Source organism: Populus nigra, chromosome 12, assembly GCF_951802175.1.
Source record: "Populus nigra chromosome 12, ddPopNigr1.1, whole genome shotgun sequence".
NCBI classification, from domain to species: Eukaryota; Viridiplantae; Streptophyta; class Magnoliopsida; order Malpighiales; family Salicaceae; genus Populus; species Populus nigra.
In genome coordinates this window covers 2,022,504-2,042,299 of record NC_084863.1, presented here as the reverse complement: position 1 = coordinate 2,042,299, position 19,796 = coordinate 2,022,504, and the positions used below count along the sequence as shown (strand labels likewise).

General features: G+C 38.6%; 2 protein-coding genes across 2 annotated transcripts; one reads left to right on the top strand and one right to left on the bottom strand.

Annotated features, from left to right (window-relative positions):
• Positions 1–309: 309 nt before the first annotated feature.
• LOC133669371 (cationic amino acid transporter 1-like) lies at positions 310–2,994 on the bottom strand. The gene is made up of 2 exons (XM_062089472.1): positions 2,309–2,994; positions 310–1,852 (listed from the first exon to the last, which is right to left on the bottom strand). The coding sequence occupies exons 1-2, from the start codon at positions 2,721–2,723 to the stop codon at positions 453–455; spliced, it is 1,815 nt and encodes a 604-aa protein (XP_061945456.1). The 5' UTR covers positions 2,724–2,994; the 3' UTR covers positions 310–452.
• A 12,670-nt stretch (positions 2,995–15,664) lies between these two features.
• Positions 15,665–18,754, top strand: LOC133669454 (uncharacterized protein At1g24485-like). The gene is made up of 9 exons (XM_062089597.1): positions 15,665–15,825; positions 15,936–16,452; positions 16,530–17,005; positions 17,102–17,237; positions 17,361–17,429; positions 17,522–17,593; positions 17,801–17,872; positions 17,992–18,215; positions 18,334–18,754. Exons 1-9 carry the CDS (start codon positions 15,765–15,767, stop codon positions 18,465–18,467), a joined length of 1,761 nt encoding a protein of 586 aa, XP_061945581.1. The 5' UTR covers positions 15,665–15,764; the 3' UTR covers positions 18,468–18,754.
• The last annotated feature ends 1,042 nt before the right edge of the window (positions 18,755–19,796 follow it).

Here is a 19,796-nt window from a genome sequence, read left to right as displayed (position 1 = left end):
TATGGTTGGAGTCCTTGTCCTGTGGTGTTCTTATTCAATCTGTTCTTATGTAGCGTGAGCAGGCTGCTACTCTATGTTTTTTCCCTCCCAATTGGTGCTATCGATGATAAGCTCTTTTGGCTTATATTATGAATCGAAATGATTTATTTGTTGTTACTTGCTTCTTGACAAAGCAGAAGAGGCTAGTGTTCTAGTTGCATCATGTGTTGATGCCGCAGGTGAAAAAGAAGCAACGAGGCTTGCAGGTGCAGAAAGGTTTTAGCAGTGGGAATGGCATATCCCATCCACCACCCCCAAGTAAAATTGGCCTTCTGTGTTTCACTATTTTTGTGTATTTCCTCGAACAAAATCAAGAGAAGCATATCCATACAAAGTTTGTCAAATGACATGATCAAGGCAAGCAGAACAATGGGATTTATTTTGGGTGCACAATGCAGAACACACCGTGACTTTCAATTGGCATTGTTAGCATTTACACTCTCTGGCTCAACTTGTGATGACACAACCCCCTCTTCCATCTTCTTCCAGCCATCAGCAGCCTTATGCTCCCCAGATTCCTTAGCAGTGTCATAGGAGGCGTGCAATCCAAATAGGAAATAGTATATCAATAAAATACCAGTCCACACACCAAATCTCTCAAATGATGCCTTATCTATTGATCCCAAAAGAAAAATGTTAATAAAAATGGAAGCAGATGGCAACCATGGCACCAATGGGACTCCCCATAATTTAGGATCCCTTGCTTGTGGAACAAGAACCTTGAGTGCTAGAGTACCCAAGAACCAAATTGGTACTGTAATCACATACCCAACCCAACCATCTCCACCCAGTCCCCAAATGATACTGGTAGCAGTTGAAGAGCCAAGAATAGTCGCAATGCACATAATGAACTTTATATGATTGACTGGTGTAGTGACGCCGCTGACATAGTAGCGACGCACGAGAAGTGCCACGGCCACAAGTGTGAAGATAAATAATGTGGAGATGGAAAGAAGGTTGGACAAAATGTTAAGCTTTGTGAAAAAGGCAACGATAGCTGTTGCGCCGAGCATAATAACGGTGGCATTTACTGGTGTCCCAGTCTTTGCGTTGACATGAGCTAACCACGGGGGCATCATGTGAGTTCGTGCAATGTGTGTGAGATACCGAGCCTGACCGACAGCTGAAACGAGCAAAGCCGTGGTCATGCCTGCCAATGCACATAAAGCGACAATGTACTTTGCCCAGTTTAAACCAACATAGTCAAATGCAGAAGAAAATGCAGCTTCTCCATCGAGCTGCTTGTATGGCACCATTAGGCACAGTGTTGCTGATAGCAAACAATATGCCACTGTAACTATTGTCATTGAGCCCAGAAGTCCAATAGGGATGTCTCGAGCAGGATTTTCAGTTTCTTCAGCCATTGTGGAAACAGCATCAAATCCAACATAAGCAAAGAAAAGCACAGCCGAACCAACAAAAATACCACGGACATCATATGGCATAAATGGTTTATAGTTTCCTCTATCTGCTTTAGTAAGGCCAGCAATAATGATGAAGACAATCACTGCAACGTGCATAATTGAAGTAATGTAATTAAAGCGCGACGAGCCTTTGGTGCTAAGCACTGCAAGAACGCAAATGAGAAAAGAAACAACAACAGCAATAGGATCAAGGTGGCCATAGTCATCAGGAAGGCTGTGGGCTATAATGCGGAAATCATCAGGTTGGTGGTTGCAGAGGGTGGCAAAGTAGGATGTCCATGACCGGGCCACAGCAGCACCACCAATAACATACTCCAGAAGGATGTTCCCAGCGGCAATGAAGGCCATGAAATCACCTAACTCTACCCTCAGGTAAGCAAATGAACCACCTGAAAGGAATATAATAATTATATTAGCATGTGCCATTTTAAGATTTTGTTTCGATCTGATCACAGACATCTCAACACATGAAGAATGATTTTGTTCTGATCTGATCACAGACATCTCAACACATGAAGTTGCTTTCAATGAATTCTATCTTTGATAAAGAAAAGTGCGGATATTTTTAGAAAGGAATTTGAGGACACGCTGAAAGAGTTATAGAACAAGAGCTTTTGGATATTAATATCTTAACAACAGTTAAATTTTTGATAAAACTTCCACTAACTTACAAAACCCATTGAAAATCCACTCAATTCAGCTCAAATAAACCTTAGCTATATGTAAATTCTAAATTGGTTTCGACAGTTTATCCATCCATATATCAGGCCAATTTATATGGTTCTGTTTAAAGAGCTTTTGATTTGAAAATAATCAAGCTGAACAATAAGTTAGAGCATGCATACCTGCAACAGGAATTTCCACAGCAAATTCTGTGTAACAGAAAACAGAAAGCATGGCTGAAACACCCGAAACAACGTAAGACAATACTACAGCAGGGCCGGTGTTTTCACGTGCTTCCAGTCCCGTGAGCACGAAGATGCCGGCGCCAACCACTGCGCCGACACCAAACCACATAAGGTCCCACCAAGTAAGGTTCTTCTTCATATCATGCTCACTCCGGGACTTGATCTCGTTGAGCTCAGTGGAGTCCAGGGATCTAGTCAGGAGCCTGTCGCTAAACCGCACAGGAGTTTGCCTGATTGCGTGGACATAATTTGTCCAGCTTCGGAAAGACTCCTCGGGGAGAAAATCATCTTTCGTGCAAGAGCATCCTCGCTTCTTGATTCCTTCACCTCTGTCTCCTTGTACTCCTCCCATTCTAAAACTTTAAATTTAGGTAATTAAAAAGAGAAAAACATGCAGCAAGAGTTTTACTGATGGGATTTTCTCAACAACCAAACACACAACTCTATGCTCTAAGTTAGACTAAAAGTACTCTGAATGAATGAGAAACATAACTTTCTTCGAGAGGAAAAAGATATAAAAGATCGCAACAGAATCTTGAAAGAAAGAGAGAATGATAATTTCTGCCTTTATATATAACAAAAAGGACCTCCAAATATTCTCCTGTGTTCGGCAAATGACACGAAAAAGTATAATTAAGAAAGGCAGGACTGCAATAAATTATTGATTTTTTTTAGTTAGAGTTATTAAAAATTTATATAGTTATTAATTTTAAAATTTATAAGATTAATTAAGATAAATACTTCAAATATTCACATTAAAAAGAAAAAAAAAATGAAAGGTACGAGTGCTGCTTCCAAGACACAAACAACAACTATGCAACAAATCCTTGCCCTAACAATAACGATGGGGTAACATTTAAACACCACAAAACAATAACCACAAAACAATATGCTACTTGCATCATCAGGAAAGTGATTTATTGTATTTTTGTACAAGTCTTTGTACTAATCAAAAGGAATCCAGCTCATTGATTTATAAAGGTTCAGTACATTGTTTATATAAATATTGTAGAAAAAAAAAACCCTGAAAGAAATGAGAGTTGGACCATAAATATTCTCCGGCAACGTGAACATTCAAGTTAAACAGAACGAAGAAGAAGATTGAAACTAAGCTAAGCTTCCAGTTGTTAACCTTGCAGGTTTAGATTTTCGAACTTCAAAATTTGCAATATCCAATTCCATTTAGTGTTGTATTCGCTGATGATCCACTTGCGAAGTCAAAATCTTCAAAAACTAAATACATCAAAATACTTAATTTTATTTACCCAGGTTTAGATGAAGTATAGGTTTTCATTTGGCAAGTCGTCTTGTGCCCTTGCTGCTTGCACGGTTTTTCCATTATTATCTCATGCATTGAATAAGAGTAATTCGACACCATCATTCAGTAAATGTATTTAAATTTTAGCATTCATTTTCATGAAGCAATGCATTTTATACCAGGGAATTACTTTTGCAGTCATGGAGGTTACTCATTTTGAAGGACATCATATTTTACTGCTTCTTTGGCCTATTTAACATGGACTATTTTGTTGGGTTTCTCAAAATATATATACGCATCGAAAATTATATATTTAAAGATTTTATGAGTTTTTCTAGGATTATTTAGGATTTATAAGAAGTTTACTTAAAAATTAGATGTTCATTTTGGCTGTAAATAATTATTTAAAGGCCGAGTTGTCTAAATTACAATTCATCCAAATGTTTGATCTCTAACGGTAATCCACATGAACCACTAATTAGAAATCTTCTAAACTTTTTTAGAAAAGAGGGGTTGCTATGTTTTTAAGTGCTAGCTCTTTTTTTTTTTATGTTTTTCAAGTGTCCTTTAACTTACGTAGTTTCTATATTATTTACTCCACTTAAATTAAAAGGCATAACATTTTATTTATAAGACAACCTGAAAACGCTATAAATAGTAAAACATCAATTTGCCTTTTGAATAATAGCACATATGTTTTTAAGTGCTAGCTTTTTTTCTTTTATGTTTTTCAAATGTTATGTAACTTAAGTAGTTTCTATATTATTTACTCCACTTAAATTAAGAGGCATAACATTTTATTTATAAGAAAACCTGAAAACGCTATAATAGTAAAACATCAATTTGCCTTTTGTATAATAACACATATATTATTTCAAAAAAAATATAGAATTTTTTCAATCAAGTCCCCACTTAATTTTTCTAGGTTTAGAATTATAATTCCCTATATAAATCATATTATAGTCTTTAATTTTTAAAACTTACTTACAATTAATTAGTCACATTTAATTAATCATTTCATTTTAATTTATGACTAAAGATTTTTATATATGTGACTCATTAGGTTTTCTAATAAGTTGACCCAAACATAAATCATAATTTTAAGTAAAATATGATTAAATAAATTAAATAAATTAATTTATTATCAATTCAACAATTAAAAAATTTATATTTGAAGATCAAGTATAATGTTCAGCAACTTGTCATGATCTCTCAAATATTATGAAAGTCATAAGTGGTTTGACTTAACATTTTAATGATCAGTTTCTCAGTATAATTATTATCTTTTCATAAAAAATATTTCAATTTAAATATTATAGCATGGAGTGTGTCTACTCTGTTAAATCATATTTGTTTTCAACACCAAATTTATTGATTTCTTTATTTTAAATTCATAAATCAAATATTAGATTTATTAATAAAATATTTAATGAATATTAAAGATAAATAAGTTTTTATTAATAAATTAAATATATTTACATGAACAAAATCAATATCACGTGTAATAAACTGATCGACTACCAGACATATATACTAACATGTTCTTCCCTGGGTAGATTGTTTGGAGCAAAATATATAGGGATATCTATTTGTGTTTGCTGAAATAATATTTTCACACAACTCATCGCTGGTGCATTGTAGATTTTAATGTTGTTGGCGTTCACTATTCTCCGAGGATGCATATAGGACGAACCTGCGTTCTTGATTTGTGTGATCAATAGTTATATTCAAGGTCGGAGGCTAATTGATCTAAACAATGGAGCTTTGGCTTCTGCATGCAGAAACAGAAACTTCAACAATGAAGACATTCCAAAGAAGAAAAGCTAGTTGATGGTTGAAATATTCCATCCGAAGCAAATGTTTTTCTCAGATACAAGTAAAGGTTTCGAAGCATTCAAAGGCAACAAGGCATTCATAATCCAATTTACCATTAAAACCACCTGAAAGAAATTTAGGTTCATGCTGCAAATCACAAAGCTTGTTAGACATCCCATCAGAAAAAATGCAGCACACAACTTTTGAGTCTTCTTCCTTTTCAGCCCTAATGATTCTCGATATAGAAAATGGAGACGCACCACACCGTACCTCTACTCTGCACCAAACTACCTGTTAAACAGTACCATTCTTATAGAGTAATAACTATTCACATGGTCACAAACCATCTAGAACAATTCGATTCCATCTCCCAAACATCAAATTATGGAACAGAACGGATTTGGGTTATTTCAACATGCAAAAAGCCTCGAGACTCTCCGAAGTACAGAATCCGCCGCCGATGTCCCTCCTTCGGAAACTTTGGCATTGGGGCATTACATTCGCGCACTCACTATCAACATCAAAATACAGTCTCTCTTCTAAACTGAACCAACGAATGACAGCATTACGAAGAACATTGAAAGGCAACAAAACCCCAGATGGCTCTCCATAATAATATTGCTATAAACTCCATGACACAGTCTCTGACGAATACATCAACATGGTAAGATTAACAAATAACCAAGTAGCATGGTGATTTTAGGGTATCAAATACAATACAAAGATTTGGCTTATTATTATCAAACTTAAGTACAGGATGAGAAATCCTCTTGAACTGCCTTGTCGTCGGATTACAAATAAAATATATATAGCCTGTATCAGAGCTACAATAATCCATGAAGTGCTCAAAGAAGTAATCCTCACAATGACATGTGTCACGGGGTTAAATTTTTCGCAACGAAATTCAACCCAATGCGGCAGTCTAGTCCCGACTAGACTCAGCCTTGCCTCACTCTTTTCGCTCGTGTTTCCCTACGACTATGTGTTTCGCTCACCCAAAGAGGTTCTCACAATAGCTTCGTCGCAAACAAGGAAACCAACACAAGCAAGCACAACAAGATTACAAGAATCCCTCTCAACCTTTATTTATCTCATCAACAAAGGAATACACAAAAGAGTGTGTGTGCTATGCACAAAATCGCATGCTACCACAACAGAGGCTTGGCAAGCCTATTTATAGACATACATGAGCTGCAGGCTCCCCCCCATTATCCCCCATTTTCGGGACCTAGTGGAGCACTTCCTCCATCCCATGATCCCATGTTTTCAGGACATAGTGGAGCACTACCTCTTACCCATGATCCCATGTTTCCAGGACTTAGTGGCATGGAGAACACCCCAGTTATGCTCCCACGTTTTGCCTCCCATGAAGCTGCCACTTCCCCCATTTCCTGGCTGTCTACTTGGCAGTCCCAACTGCCTGTTCTGCTGCGTCAGCTGCTGACTTAGAAGGTCCAGTATCTAAGCCCCCCACATCCATGCCAAGTCGTAGCTCAAAGACTCGCATAGATCATTGCACGCTGCTTGCCGAATTCATTTCTGCCTATGCAAGGCTGCCGCTGTCCATCGCTGCCGAATTCTAGGCAGTGTGCCTTCGTTGGCGCGTCCCCGCGCCTAGAGCCCTAACAAACCACCCCCACTAGAAGAGTCCGACGCCCTCGTCGGAATAGATGTGAGGTAGTCTTGTATTTGGTCCTCAAATTGCCATAAATCAGTGTCCTTTTCCCACGAAACCTCCTCATTTTTCTTCCATTTTATCAAGAATTCTGTCCGCCGATTCTTTCGATGTTGGCCGAGTCTACGATGATCCATAATCTTGACAATACCATCGTCAAATTGTTTATGAATCGTAGGAGGAGCTCGTTGCGACTTACTTCTTTTCGGATCCTCATGATCTTCATAAAAAGGCCGCAAGTAACTTACGTGAAAAGTAGGATGAAGCTTCAGCCGTTCGGGCAGCTCCAATCTGTATGCCACAGCCCCTACCTTTTCAATGACCTCAAAAGGCCCGTCATACCTTGGCATCAACCCTCGGTGCTTCGTCGTCCCCATAATTTTCTTCCAAATTTGCGGAGTTAACTTGAGTAACACCTTGTCACCCATACTGAATTCCAGCAATCTTCGCTTTTGATTGGCATATTTGAGCATCCTTTTCCTTGCCTTACGCAAGCTATCTTGGGCTTGCTCAAATAGTTCCTGCCGTTCCATCGCAAACCTGTACGCTGCTGGACTCTTCCCACCCGATATCTGCACTGCAATCTCCGCAGGAGTTTGGGGTTGGGCTCCCAAAACTAGCTCAAACGGACTTGCTTCCGTTGCCAAGGATTTTTGAAGATTATAGCAAAACTGCGCACTATCCAGCAACTCCAGCCAGTTTCGCTGCGTCGCTGTCACGTAGTGTCTCAAATATTCCTCCAGCAAAGCATTTATCCTTTCCGTTTGTCCATCAGTTTGCGGGTGATTGGCAGTCGAAAACTTCAGCCTTGTTCCCATCATGTTGAACAAAGCTGTCCAGAATCTGCCTGTGAATCTCACATCACGATCACTTACAATGTCTGAAGGTACTCCAAAGTATTTCACCACGTTGCGGTAGAATAATTCCGCGGCCACTTCGGCTGTACACACCGTCGGGGCAGCGACAAACACCGCATACTTAGTGAATCTGTCCACAACAACCATGATTGTGTTCATGCCATCCACCTTTGGAAAACCAACAACGAAATCCATTGAGACCGATACCCAAGGCCTTTCTGGAATTGGCAGCGGCTGTAACAAGCCTGCCTCACGCTGCCGTAACGTCTTGTCTTGTTGGCACACTAGACAAGTCCTGACATAAAGTTCTACATCTTCCTCCATCTTCGGCCAATAATAAGTCTGCGACAGGAGAGCAACCATCCTTTCTCTACCTGGATGTCCAGCCCACTGCGGATCATGAGTCTCCATCAATAAGTGTTTCCGCAGCTCTCCCTTTGGCACGAAGATTCGACCCCCCTTTGCATAGAGTAAGTCTTGTTCCAACCAATACCTTCGTATTGTCCCTTCTTGTACAAGCTCAACCAATTTCTTGTACGCTGCATCCTCCCCCGCAGCTTGACGAAGTCGGCACAGCATGTCCGACTCCACCTGAACAATAGCAAGAACAGTAGCGATTACTTCGCGTCTGCTAAGTGCATCCGCAACCTGATTGTGGTTTCCTGGTTTGTGTTTCCATACAAAATCATATTCGGCCAAGAATTCCTGCCACCGAGCTTGTCGCTGCGACAATTTCTTCTGCGTCCAGAAGAATGTGTTGGCAACATTGTCAGTCTTGACAACAAATTTCGGCCCCAACAGATATACTCTCCATATGCCAAGGCAGTGCACTACTGCCGTCATTTCTTTCTCATGCGTTGAGTAATTCTGTTCCGCGTCATTTAGCTTCCGACTCTCGAAAGCAACCGGATGTCCATCTTGCACCAGCACTCCACCAATAGCCCTATCCGAAGCATCCGTATGCACTTCAAATGGCTTCTCAAAATCAGGCAGCCCCAAGACTGGAGCTGACGCTACCGCTGTCTTCAGCTTCTCAAAAGCTTGCTGGCAGTCAACCGTCCATTCCCATCTCCGACTCTTCTTGAGAAGATCCAAGAGAGGAGTTGTCTTCTTGCTATAACCCTCAATGAATCGTCTGTAGTAGTTTGCAAGCCCCAAAAATGATCTCAATTCCGGGACAGATTTTGGTGCTGTCCATTCAACAATGGCTTGAATCTTCCTTGGATCCATCTTCACTTGTCCTTCCCCAATCAAGTGGCCTAGGAACATAATTTCAGCTTTTGCAAACTCACACTTTTCTCTCTTTACATACAATTCATATTCTCTCAACCTACTTAGGACTTTAGAGAGATGAGTTACATGATCTTCAATGCCTCTACTATAGATTACAATGTCATCTAAGTAGACTACAACAAAATTGTCTAAGAAATCATATAACACGTCATTCATTAGATTACAAAATGTTGCTGGAGCATTTGTTAGGCCAAATGGCATAACTAGAAACTCATAGGAGCCATACCTTGTCACACAAGTAGTTTTATGCTCATCACCATCAGCAACCCGCACTTGCCAATACCCCGATCGCAAGTCCAATTTCGTAAAGATTGAGGCTCCACACAATCTGTCCATCAAATCCTGAATTAAAGGAACATGATATTTGTTTTTGATTGTTACCTTGTTAAGTGCTCGGTAGTCCACACACATGCGAAGGCTTCCATCCGCCTTCTTTTGAAACAAAACCGGAGCACCATACGGAGCCTTGGAAGGCCGGACAAACCCTGAGTCAATCAGCTCTTCCAATTGTTTCCTCAATTCTGCCAATTCCCTTGGCGACATTCGATAAGGGGCTTGAGAAGGTGGCTTCGCCCCTGGCACCAGCTCAATTCGATGGTCAATGGCCCTCCTAGGCGGGAGTTTCTTGGGTAGCTGAGGCGGCATCACATCTTCGAATTGCTGCAGCACGCTAGCAATTTCTTTCGGCACCTCACCACAATGGTCTGCCTTCTCGTCAACTATTGTTGCCAGAAACACTTCCCCTCCTTTCCGCAATGCTTTATCAATAGCAATTGCCGAGACCAAGCTCTTCCCCTTTTTCACCACATTCGCAGCTGCGACGTTACAACATGGGACGAAACATGGGCATCCCTCACTTGCAATCATCATTCCATTGAGATAAGGCATCAAGACAACCTTGGCTTTTCGTAAGAAATCAAGGCCAAGAATAATATCGTAATCATCAAGATTTACGACCAGCACATCATGCTTACCTCTCCACTGATCCAGCATTATCGGCACATCGTAAGACATCCCAGCAATCCTCTGTGCCTTCGAGTTTACTGCCTTCATGGATGTGTGGCTGTCACTCAGCCGCAGGCCAAGTTCTTTCACCAGCCGATCTGCCACAAACGTGTGGGTTGCGCCTGAATCCAGCATAGCATTCACGTCTTTGCCATTTATCACAATCTTCACATACATTAGATTGTCCGTAGCCCCTGACTTCCCTTTTCGCAGTGCATCAATTCTCGCCAAGTCTTTATCGACAGGGCGGGTTTCGGCAGCCCCATCCCCTGATTTAGCTACCAGGCAGTTTATCACACGCATAGGATTGACGTGCGTAACTACCCCTTCCCCCTCATCGCTATCCCCAGCCCGAATAGCATTCAACTTCTCCCTCTTTGGACATTCCCTCGCAAAGTGAGGACCATCACAAATGAAGCAAGTAAAGTTCGGTTTAGTACTCTTACCTTGTGCACCCATAAACTTGGCCTTGCCCTTCTCCGCGGCAGTAGCCCTCGATGCACCCCCACCGAACTTCTTCCTCGTTCTTTCCTCCTTGTTTCTTCCCTTAGACTTGAAGGAGGTTGATGTATAGCCCTCTTTAGTAGTTGATTTAAAATCAATCAAACTGTCCGCAGCAGCAATAGCGGAGGACAGATCCTTTACATTCTGTCGCCTTAGTTCCGCTTGCGCCCAAGTTTGCAATCCGGACATGAAGTTGAATAGCCTGTCCTTCTCGGACATATTCTCGATGTCGAGAATCAAAGAACTGAAAGACTTAACATAATCACGAACTGACCTGTCATGTTTGAGTCTTTTAAGTTCCTCCCGCGCAATCCACGACGTGTTGTTCGGAAGGAACTGCTCTTTCAGCTCTTGCTTGAGACAATCCCACGTCTCAATCTTTGGACGTCCAGCACTTAAGTCCTCTTTGGTTCTCGTTCGCCACCAAAGCTTCGCATCACCCGTGAGATACATCACGGTAAGATCCACTTGTTCAGCCGCGCCAATCTTCGCAACATTAAAGTATTGTTCCATATCCCACAAGAAATTCTCCAGCTCTTTGGAACTTCTTGCTCCACCAAAACACTTTGGTTCAGGCACTTTAGGTTTCGAATTACTTACCCCAATAGGAGCGTTTGTCACTGCCCTCTTTAGAATGGCAATCGTCTCTTCGGCAGCAGCCAATCTTTCACTTGATTCTGCCGCAAGAGATATATACAGGCTCTCAGCCCTTTCAGCACTTTCCATAGCTTCCTTCAAGCGATCCATAATAGAACGTTCTTCGTCTTCTTCATCCAACCCTATCAAAGTCTCAAGACGCGTCAACCGTTCCCGAATAGCTTCCATGACTTCTGTTGCACGTTGTTAGAATCAACCGTGCTCTGATACCAATTGTCACGGGGTTAAATTTTTCGCAACGAAATTCAACCCAATGCGGCAGTCTAGTCCCGACTAGACTCAGCCTTGCCTCACTCTTTTCGCTCGTGTTTCCCTACGACTATGTGTTTCGCTCACCCAAAGAGGTTCTCACAATAGCTTCGTCGCAAACAAGGAAACCAACACAAGCAAGCACAACAAGATTACAAGAATCCCTCTCAACCTTTATTTATCTCATCAACAAAGGAATACACAAAAGAGTGTGTGTGCTATGCACAAAATCGCATGCTACCACAATAGAGGCTTGGCAAGCCTATTTATAGACATACATGAGCTGCAGGCTCCCCCCCATTATCCCCCATTTTCGGGACCTAGTGGAGCACTTCCTCCATCCCATGATCCCATGTTTTCAGGACATAGTGGAGCACTACCTCTTACCCATGATCCCATGTTTCCAGGACTTAGTGGCATGGAGAACACCCCAGTTATGCTCCCACGTTTTGCCTCCCATGAAGCTGCCACTTCCCCCATTTCCTGGCTGTCTACTTGGCAGTCCCAACTGCCTGTTCTGCTGCGTCAGCTGCTGACTTAGAAGGTCCAGTATCTAAGCCCCCCACATCCATGCCAAGTCGTAGCTCAAAGACTCGCATAGATCATTGCACGCTGCTTGCCGAATTCATTTCTGCCTATGCAAGGCTGCCGTTGTCCATCGCTGCCGAATTCTAGGCAGTGTGCCTTCGTTGGCGCGTCCCCGCGCCTAGAGCCCTAACAGCATGCTTTCAATGTTTTGGGTTTACCAAGAATGTTGTACAGCAAAGAAGTAGCCCATTACAAGACTGTTTTATCTTCATTCTAGGAACATTTAGATCGTCCAAGAACAGAGATTTGATGGGCAAGACCCCTGTTTTCATGTCTGCATGTGCGAATTCTTTGATTCAGTCCTTATAAAGAATGCTTTGGTCAAATTAAGACTATTCTTTTCAACTTGATTCAATCAAATCCAATAACTTCATCCCAATTGCATATGAATTGATGTTTTTCTTTTGATTTAGAGTGGGGATCCGCATAGAATAAAAATAAAAACCACGATGCATTTTTTTTTCAAAAAAATAATAATCTCTTTTAGGATCTTAATAATAATAATAATAAAAACCCTTTTTAAGACATCTTGTTATCACATCCGTAAATGGAATTTTATATAAATAATTTTATGGATCCAATCTTATATTTTTCTTTCCATTATTAACATATATCCATTTGTTTCATTAAAGCTTGTCAAGGTGGAAAAAAACATAATGTGGGAATCATGAGCAAAGTTGTTAAATTTAATTTAGTCTATAACCTGACTCAAGGTTATATTTATAGGTTGAGTAAGTTAATTTGAATTGATTTTAGTTAATTTATTTTAAGTTTTTTAAAAGTTAAAGCAATGGAGTTTTAAAGATTTTTTTTATAAATAAAATTAGGTTTTAACTTATTCTATCAGATTGTGAATTAACCTATTAGGTTAATGAGTTCAAACTAAATCAATTTCAGATTTTTTTTTTTTAATCCAATCAAGTGTCATGCCAAATTTAATAATTGTGGGACGAGACTCTCTCATAAATCTCCCTTCAAATATGTGCGTGGGCGTAAGTTTAAAGTAAATAAACGTAAAGAAATTCAGTTATCTAGTCTATCAAATCAAGTGGAAAAAACAAAACCGCTTCCTGCATTCACTTTTTCTAATATTTTTCTCTTAAATCTCTACAAAACCCTAACCATATATCTTCAAAACTTGATAACTATATGATAATGTTTCAAAATTTAATATACCTGAGAATAAGATTTTTAAGTGTCTTGATAATGAATAATCATATATTCATGTGAATAATCCATTCTCTAGAATTTCATAAATGAATGATTGATAGTGAAAGACTTAACACCTACAAAACAATTAATTATGATGAGGTTTAGAGATACTCAGATGATAAAATCAGTAATTTTTAAGAAATAAATGGAAACAAATGAGAGAATAAATATTAAATTTCAATAACAAGAGTGTCGGTTTTTATTTTGGTTTAACAAGTGCTTTGAGATTCGAAAGTAATAGGGTTATGAGAATAAAAAAAGTAACTATTTATCTAATAGTAATAGGGTCAAGAGAATAAAAAATGACTATTTATCTAAGTGATTTATGAGATATTAATAGCATCTAAACCTTGTAGTTTTGCTGGAGTAAAGGAATCGGAGAATCATCTTTTTTTGATAACATTAATGAAGAATAAATATCTTTTACAAAACATTAATGAGGAACATATATCCCTTACACAATAGAGATATTCATTTTACTATACCTTCAAGTATATAAAAAATCTTTCAAGAGCCTACCATATTTTTATCTCATTAATATTTTATATTAAAAGTTATAAAAATAAATAAGCTAAATCTTATAATCCAACATGGGCTTTATAATAATTTTCAGACCTTTAGCCTTTAATGCTTGACACACAACTAAACTTAAGATCAATAGGTTGAGAGGGTCACTAAATCCATCTGAAATCGAGCTTGGTGCTCAGCCAACTCCAAAAATATTGGGTTTGAACAACCGTTAAATCTAGAGTGTGTTTGGTAGTGTGGTAGCGGTTACTTTTCAAATAGCTTTTCGTGCCGAAATACATGCCAATGATGTTTTTTTATTTTTTAAAAATTATTTTTAACATCAGCACATCAAAACGATTCAAAAAATACAAACCGTACTTAATTTTAGCAAAAAATAAAAATTCAAAATTTGGCGAAACGCAGGTTGAAATGCACAGCCAAACAGACCCCTATACTCATACCCATACCTAAGTTTACAGACCCCTATACTCATACCCATACCTAAGTTTACGTGACTCTCTCACTCGAGGTTCCTTAGCGCTAGGGTTTTGAACCCAACAACCAATTTGATGCGGACTCCATGTAATATATAACCACACACACAATATATATCTAAACCAAAATAACACAATTCATGAGGTGACCCACCAACTAATGGGTCGACCCATTAATTTGGGGACAACCGGTGACTATGATCCTTGGCCAGATCAGGCCTTTGTCCATGTCTATATACCATACACGGTTTTCCCACACCTTGGCATACAAAGAAAACAGCCATTCCATGCTGTCCTTTTCCATAAATTATAATTTATTCATTATATTTTTTTAATAATTTAATAATTAATCTTTTAGTTTTGAAAATCATAAGCTAGTACCTTATGAAATTCTCTTGGAATCTCTACATTATCCTCTTAAATATGTTTTCGAGATTGGAGAATTTAAATAGAAGTAAAAGATATTTAAAAAAACAATTTAATTACCCTGGAAAAACTAACATAAAAAATTAAGATACAAGGAAATCAATAATGAAGAGCTTCGTCTCCCCCAGAATATATTGATCACAGTTCATTGACATCCTCTCAGAGCACATGGCCAGCAAATCCCCCCCCGTTCGCTGTAAGATTCCGAGGAATTTTGAATGTAAGCAGTGAAGTCAATGGCGACCATCAAGCCCAATAATCAAAAGAAGAACGACTACTCTTTCACATTCAAAGTCAATGTCTAGGCTTTAAGATAAATTCACAGGACATCCTTAACTTCAAACTATACTATAAACTTATTGCCTCTCCTGTCTTAATTTCAGGTAAGTACATGCATTTAATCATTGAATTTAAAGAAAATACAATAAAAATTTCTTCATGTTTATCTTTTTTATACACCGTAAGTATCTACTTTAGCATCATAAAATAATTTCCGATCATACTAGCATACCAACTCTTATAAAAGCATTAATTAAAAAAGGAAAATAAAAATTGGAATACCACAACTATGCATTACATCCTAGAAGACATTAATTATAGTAAGCAATACTAGCACCTAATTTTTGCAAACACCCTCATCAACAATATTATAAAATATTTATCCTGTACAATGGCTCTATTAATTACGTCTTCTCTGCCATAAATTGTGGAGGAAGCCATAAAAAACCGACACGTACGGGATAAAGACTGGACCAACTAGACGGGTTTATTCAAGAACAAAACAATATATATAGTATCCATGATAGAGTAACAATTCATTCCTTGTGTCCTATCTCTCTCAGTGTTGATCATGGCTAGCTGCCTTGTGTTCCTCCTCTTAGCCTTCTTTGCTTTTTCAGCAAATGCAGATGGTTGGATTTTATTTTCTTTCTTTCTATATATATATTTCAATATAAACCCACTTCATTCTAATCCTCCAGAAATAAAAAATCTAACCATTTTAATCTGTATGTTTTTCCAGTTTTCATTGATTGTGGAGCATCTGATGTTTACACGGACGGAAATTCGATAGTATGGATGGGAGATAGCGACATGTTCCAGGACAGCCAGGCTGAAGTGGTGCAGTCTAGCAAGACAATGTCACCTGTAATGAGCACTCTTACGGTGTTCACAACTCGGAAAAAGAATTGTTACTCTTTCTCTGAGAACAAGGGCAATCCACTTCTTGTTCGTGCCAGCTTCTTCTATGGAAACTATGACAAAAAATCATCTCCTCCATCTTTCGATATGCATATTGATGGAAACGACTGGGCCACGGTCAAGACCTCACTTGATCAGCTTGTATATTATGAAGTAGTCTATGTTTCCAAAGGCGATACAACCAGCATCTGTCTTGCCCAAACACAGCCTAACCAGTTTCCATTTATATCAGCACTTGAGGTTAGGAACTTGGATTCAAAAATGTATAACTATCTTGATCCGAACTATGCACTGTTTTTAAGGTCAAGGGTTGCTTATGGTGCTAAGGAAACAGTAAGGTAGTGATCATACACTGGCGATCCTTGTTATTATTTTCATTGTTTTTTTCTTCTTACAATTTTTAGATGATTTTCAGGCTCCCGGATGATGCTTATGATCGCATTTGGGTTCCAGCAACAGTTGATAGCGGGATAACTTCGGTCGCAAGCGATGCAATAACCATTGATGTTGTTAATGCACCGGATAATCCTCCACAAGCAGTCTTGCAGAATGCTATTACAATCTCAAGCACGTCAGATTCTATCAGTATAAATCCTGGTTTTCCAGATCAAGAAGTTTCAATATACATGAACTTGTATTTCTCTGAAGTGACCCAGCTCGATACCACCCAAAACAGGTCCTTTAAGGCTTACATCGATAAAAAGCCCGTATCAGATCCCATTATCCCACCTTATGGAGAAGTGACAGAAACGTTTATTAACTTCACAGCTTCTTCAAACACCTCGTTTTCGTTGGCTGCCAACCCTGATTCTACACTTCCTCCACTTGTCAATGCCATGGAAGTCTTTTATATTAGCGACCACCTAACAGATGGAACCAATAGCAAAGATGGTATGCATTATAGCTGATTTGTTAATTAGCATAAAATTGATATTGGAATTTCTGCATATATATACTTACAGATAACTTTCATGTTAAATTTGTCAGTGGAAGGCTTAAGTGAACTCCAAAAAGTATTCAGTGATGCATTACAAGAATGGTCTGGTGATCCATGTCTTCCTTCTCCATACACATGGGAATGGATTAGTTGTAGCAATGATACCATACCTCGCATAACGGCATTGTAAATCATCTTTCCCTACTCTCATCAGGAAAATGCTCAATTTCTTCTTATTTATTTAGGAGTATAATTTTACTTGCTGGTTTAATAATTTATTTGTGTTCATAATGTTTTTGGGGTTTTCAGGGACCTTAGCAACTTTGATCTTTCAGGGGAACTTCCGGATTTTAGCTCCATGGATGCCCTTGTGACAATGTAAGTAAACTGTAAATGAGTTGAACCAATTTCAGATATTTTCTTAATTGTTCTAACACATTGCTAGCATTTTTGTTTCCTATTCAACCCAGCAATTTGCAGAATAGCAGCATAAACGGACTTATTCCAGATTTCCTTGGCTCCTTACCTAACCTCAAAGAACTGTAAGATTCTCCCAAATAATCTCTTGTTGATTGTTACAAAATGCTCTTGTAAGGATTCTGGCATGCTTTCCTAAAGACTGGTATTGGGATGCAAAAAGAATACTCTGTCCCGGGATTCAGCGTGCCCCCTTCAAGCAAATTTGAAACAGGATTTACATTTTCGACAAAATATCACAACATTTTTCCTTTCCTGTTTCTTCAATCTAGGAACTTGGCAGATAATTACTTCAGTGGAACAATTCCTCCATCAATATCAACGAATAAGAAGCTGAAATTAGTGTAAGCGCCTATGAAAATACAGTTTAGTTTTATTGAAATCTCTGATGTCTCGTCAATTTTTAAGAAATAGTTTCTACTTTGATGATTAAATCATATAATCTGGTGGAAAAATATTACAGGGTATCAGGCAATCCATACTTGTGTGTCTCCGGCAAGTCCTGTCAGCCAACTAGTACTGATGGCACTACCAGTTCATCAATTCCTTCAGGTCGCAGAAAAAAGAGTAACAAGCTTCCAGTGATACTTGGAACCACAATTCCAATCTTCGTAATTTTCTGGGCTATTGTGGGATTTATTGTGCACCACAAGAGAAAAACAGCAGCCATAATCGCAATCACCACAGGTTAGCAAGCAGAATACAATTCATAATATGATATAACTTGAACAGTGTTTGAATTTAACTGTTGGTGTATACCAGATTGTTTAACACTGGTTTCTTCTTCTTCTTTTGGGTCGATAAGGACAAACTGGCGGTGCCAAAAGGCGTAGTGGTGCCAACAACACGAGATTTGAAGCGGTGATTAATGAGATCAATGTTAACATCCAAGACCAAACAACGACAGAGAATGACAATCAATCCGATCCACAGCAATGAAAATGCAACCTGGGGGCTGAGAAAAACAATTAACTTACCCTCCTCAAATCTTTGACCATATTAATTTACAACGATATTGTGTGTAAGCTTCCCAGAGTCAACCCTCCTCAAATCTGTGACCATATTAATTTACAACGATATTGTGTGTAAGCTTCCCAGAGTCAAAGATCATATGTTTGGAACCTAGTGGTATTATATGTGGGATAATGCTAACGAGTGTCCCCATAAACATTTATCATGTTTTGGAACAATAATTTCGCATTTATAATGTATGATTAGAAAATAAACATGTTTGTTTTTTTATGCAAGATAGAACTTTATTAATCAACTGATTTAGCCAACAATAGCATGGCTAAATAGAAAAACAAAAGTAACAAATGTCCCAGAAAATTTACGAACTAAACAAGAACAAAACAAACTAAACTAAATTCTTAATTTTGTTAAGTCAGTGTAGCAGACAAAACAAACAAAATATAAAATCATGAAAGAGAACTGTAATCATGCGACCAAGTCAGATTCTTAATAAACTGCCTTGCCAAATCATCCATTACATAGTTAATTTTTCTTATGAATATGTGTAAAATTCATAGGAGAAAGCATAAGGATGTCAATGTAATCACCATGTAATCATCACGACACTACTTTCTCTCATCCAAGTAATTGTGTTGGTATGAATCAGATTCTAAAATCCAATCCTTAGAAGTAATACATATCATTTAGTTGATTTCTATCTTATTAAAAATCAAATTATTGCGTGCATTCAAAATGTTGGGAAAACTCGGGACAACTAACCGGATCAATTAAGCGGAATACATTCACAATTCACAAGTCCCAATCCTTTTTCCCTCTTTGTGCAGTAAAAAACAGATTCAAACAATGATCAAATATAATGCAAATAATCACACAAATTAACACCAAGATTTTTACGTGGAAAACCCGATGCGGGAAAAACCACGGGACCGGAGTCCACCTAAAAACTTCCACTATCACAAATAATGGGTTCACAACTGTTCTTCCTCAGATTTAACTAAGGGATACAACATATATATCATCAAGAACTACTTATTCTCGGATTGCAACAAGATTAAAGGAGAATTATTTGAGAAAAACTCACAAAACTGACAGCCCCGTTTTCTGTCAAAACGGCCAGCTTCCACACCACCAATCTTCGATCCAACCGTCCAGAATGAAGAGGAATGTGTCTAGAAGCTGCTGTCAAAATCTCAGCCCGATCCAACGGTGAACGAACTGGAAATCAAAGAAAGAACGCAGGCTGCTCTGCTGCCTCTTCTTCTATTTTTCTCTCGGTTTTCTTCTCCTTTCTTGTTA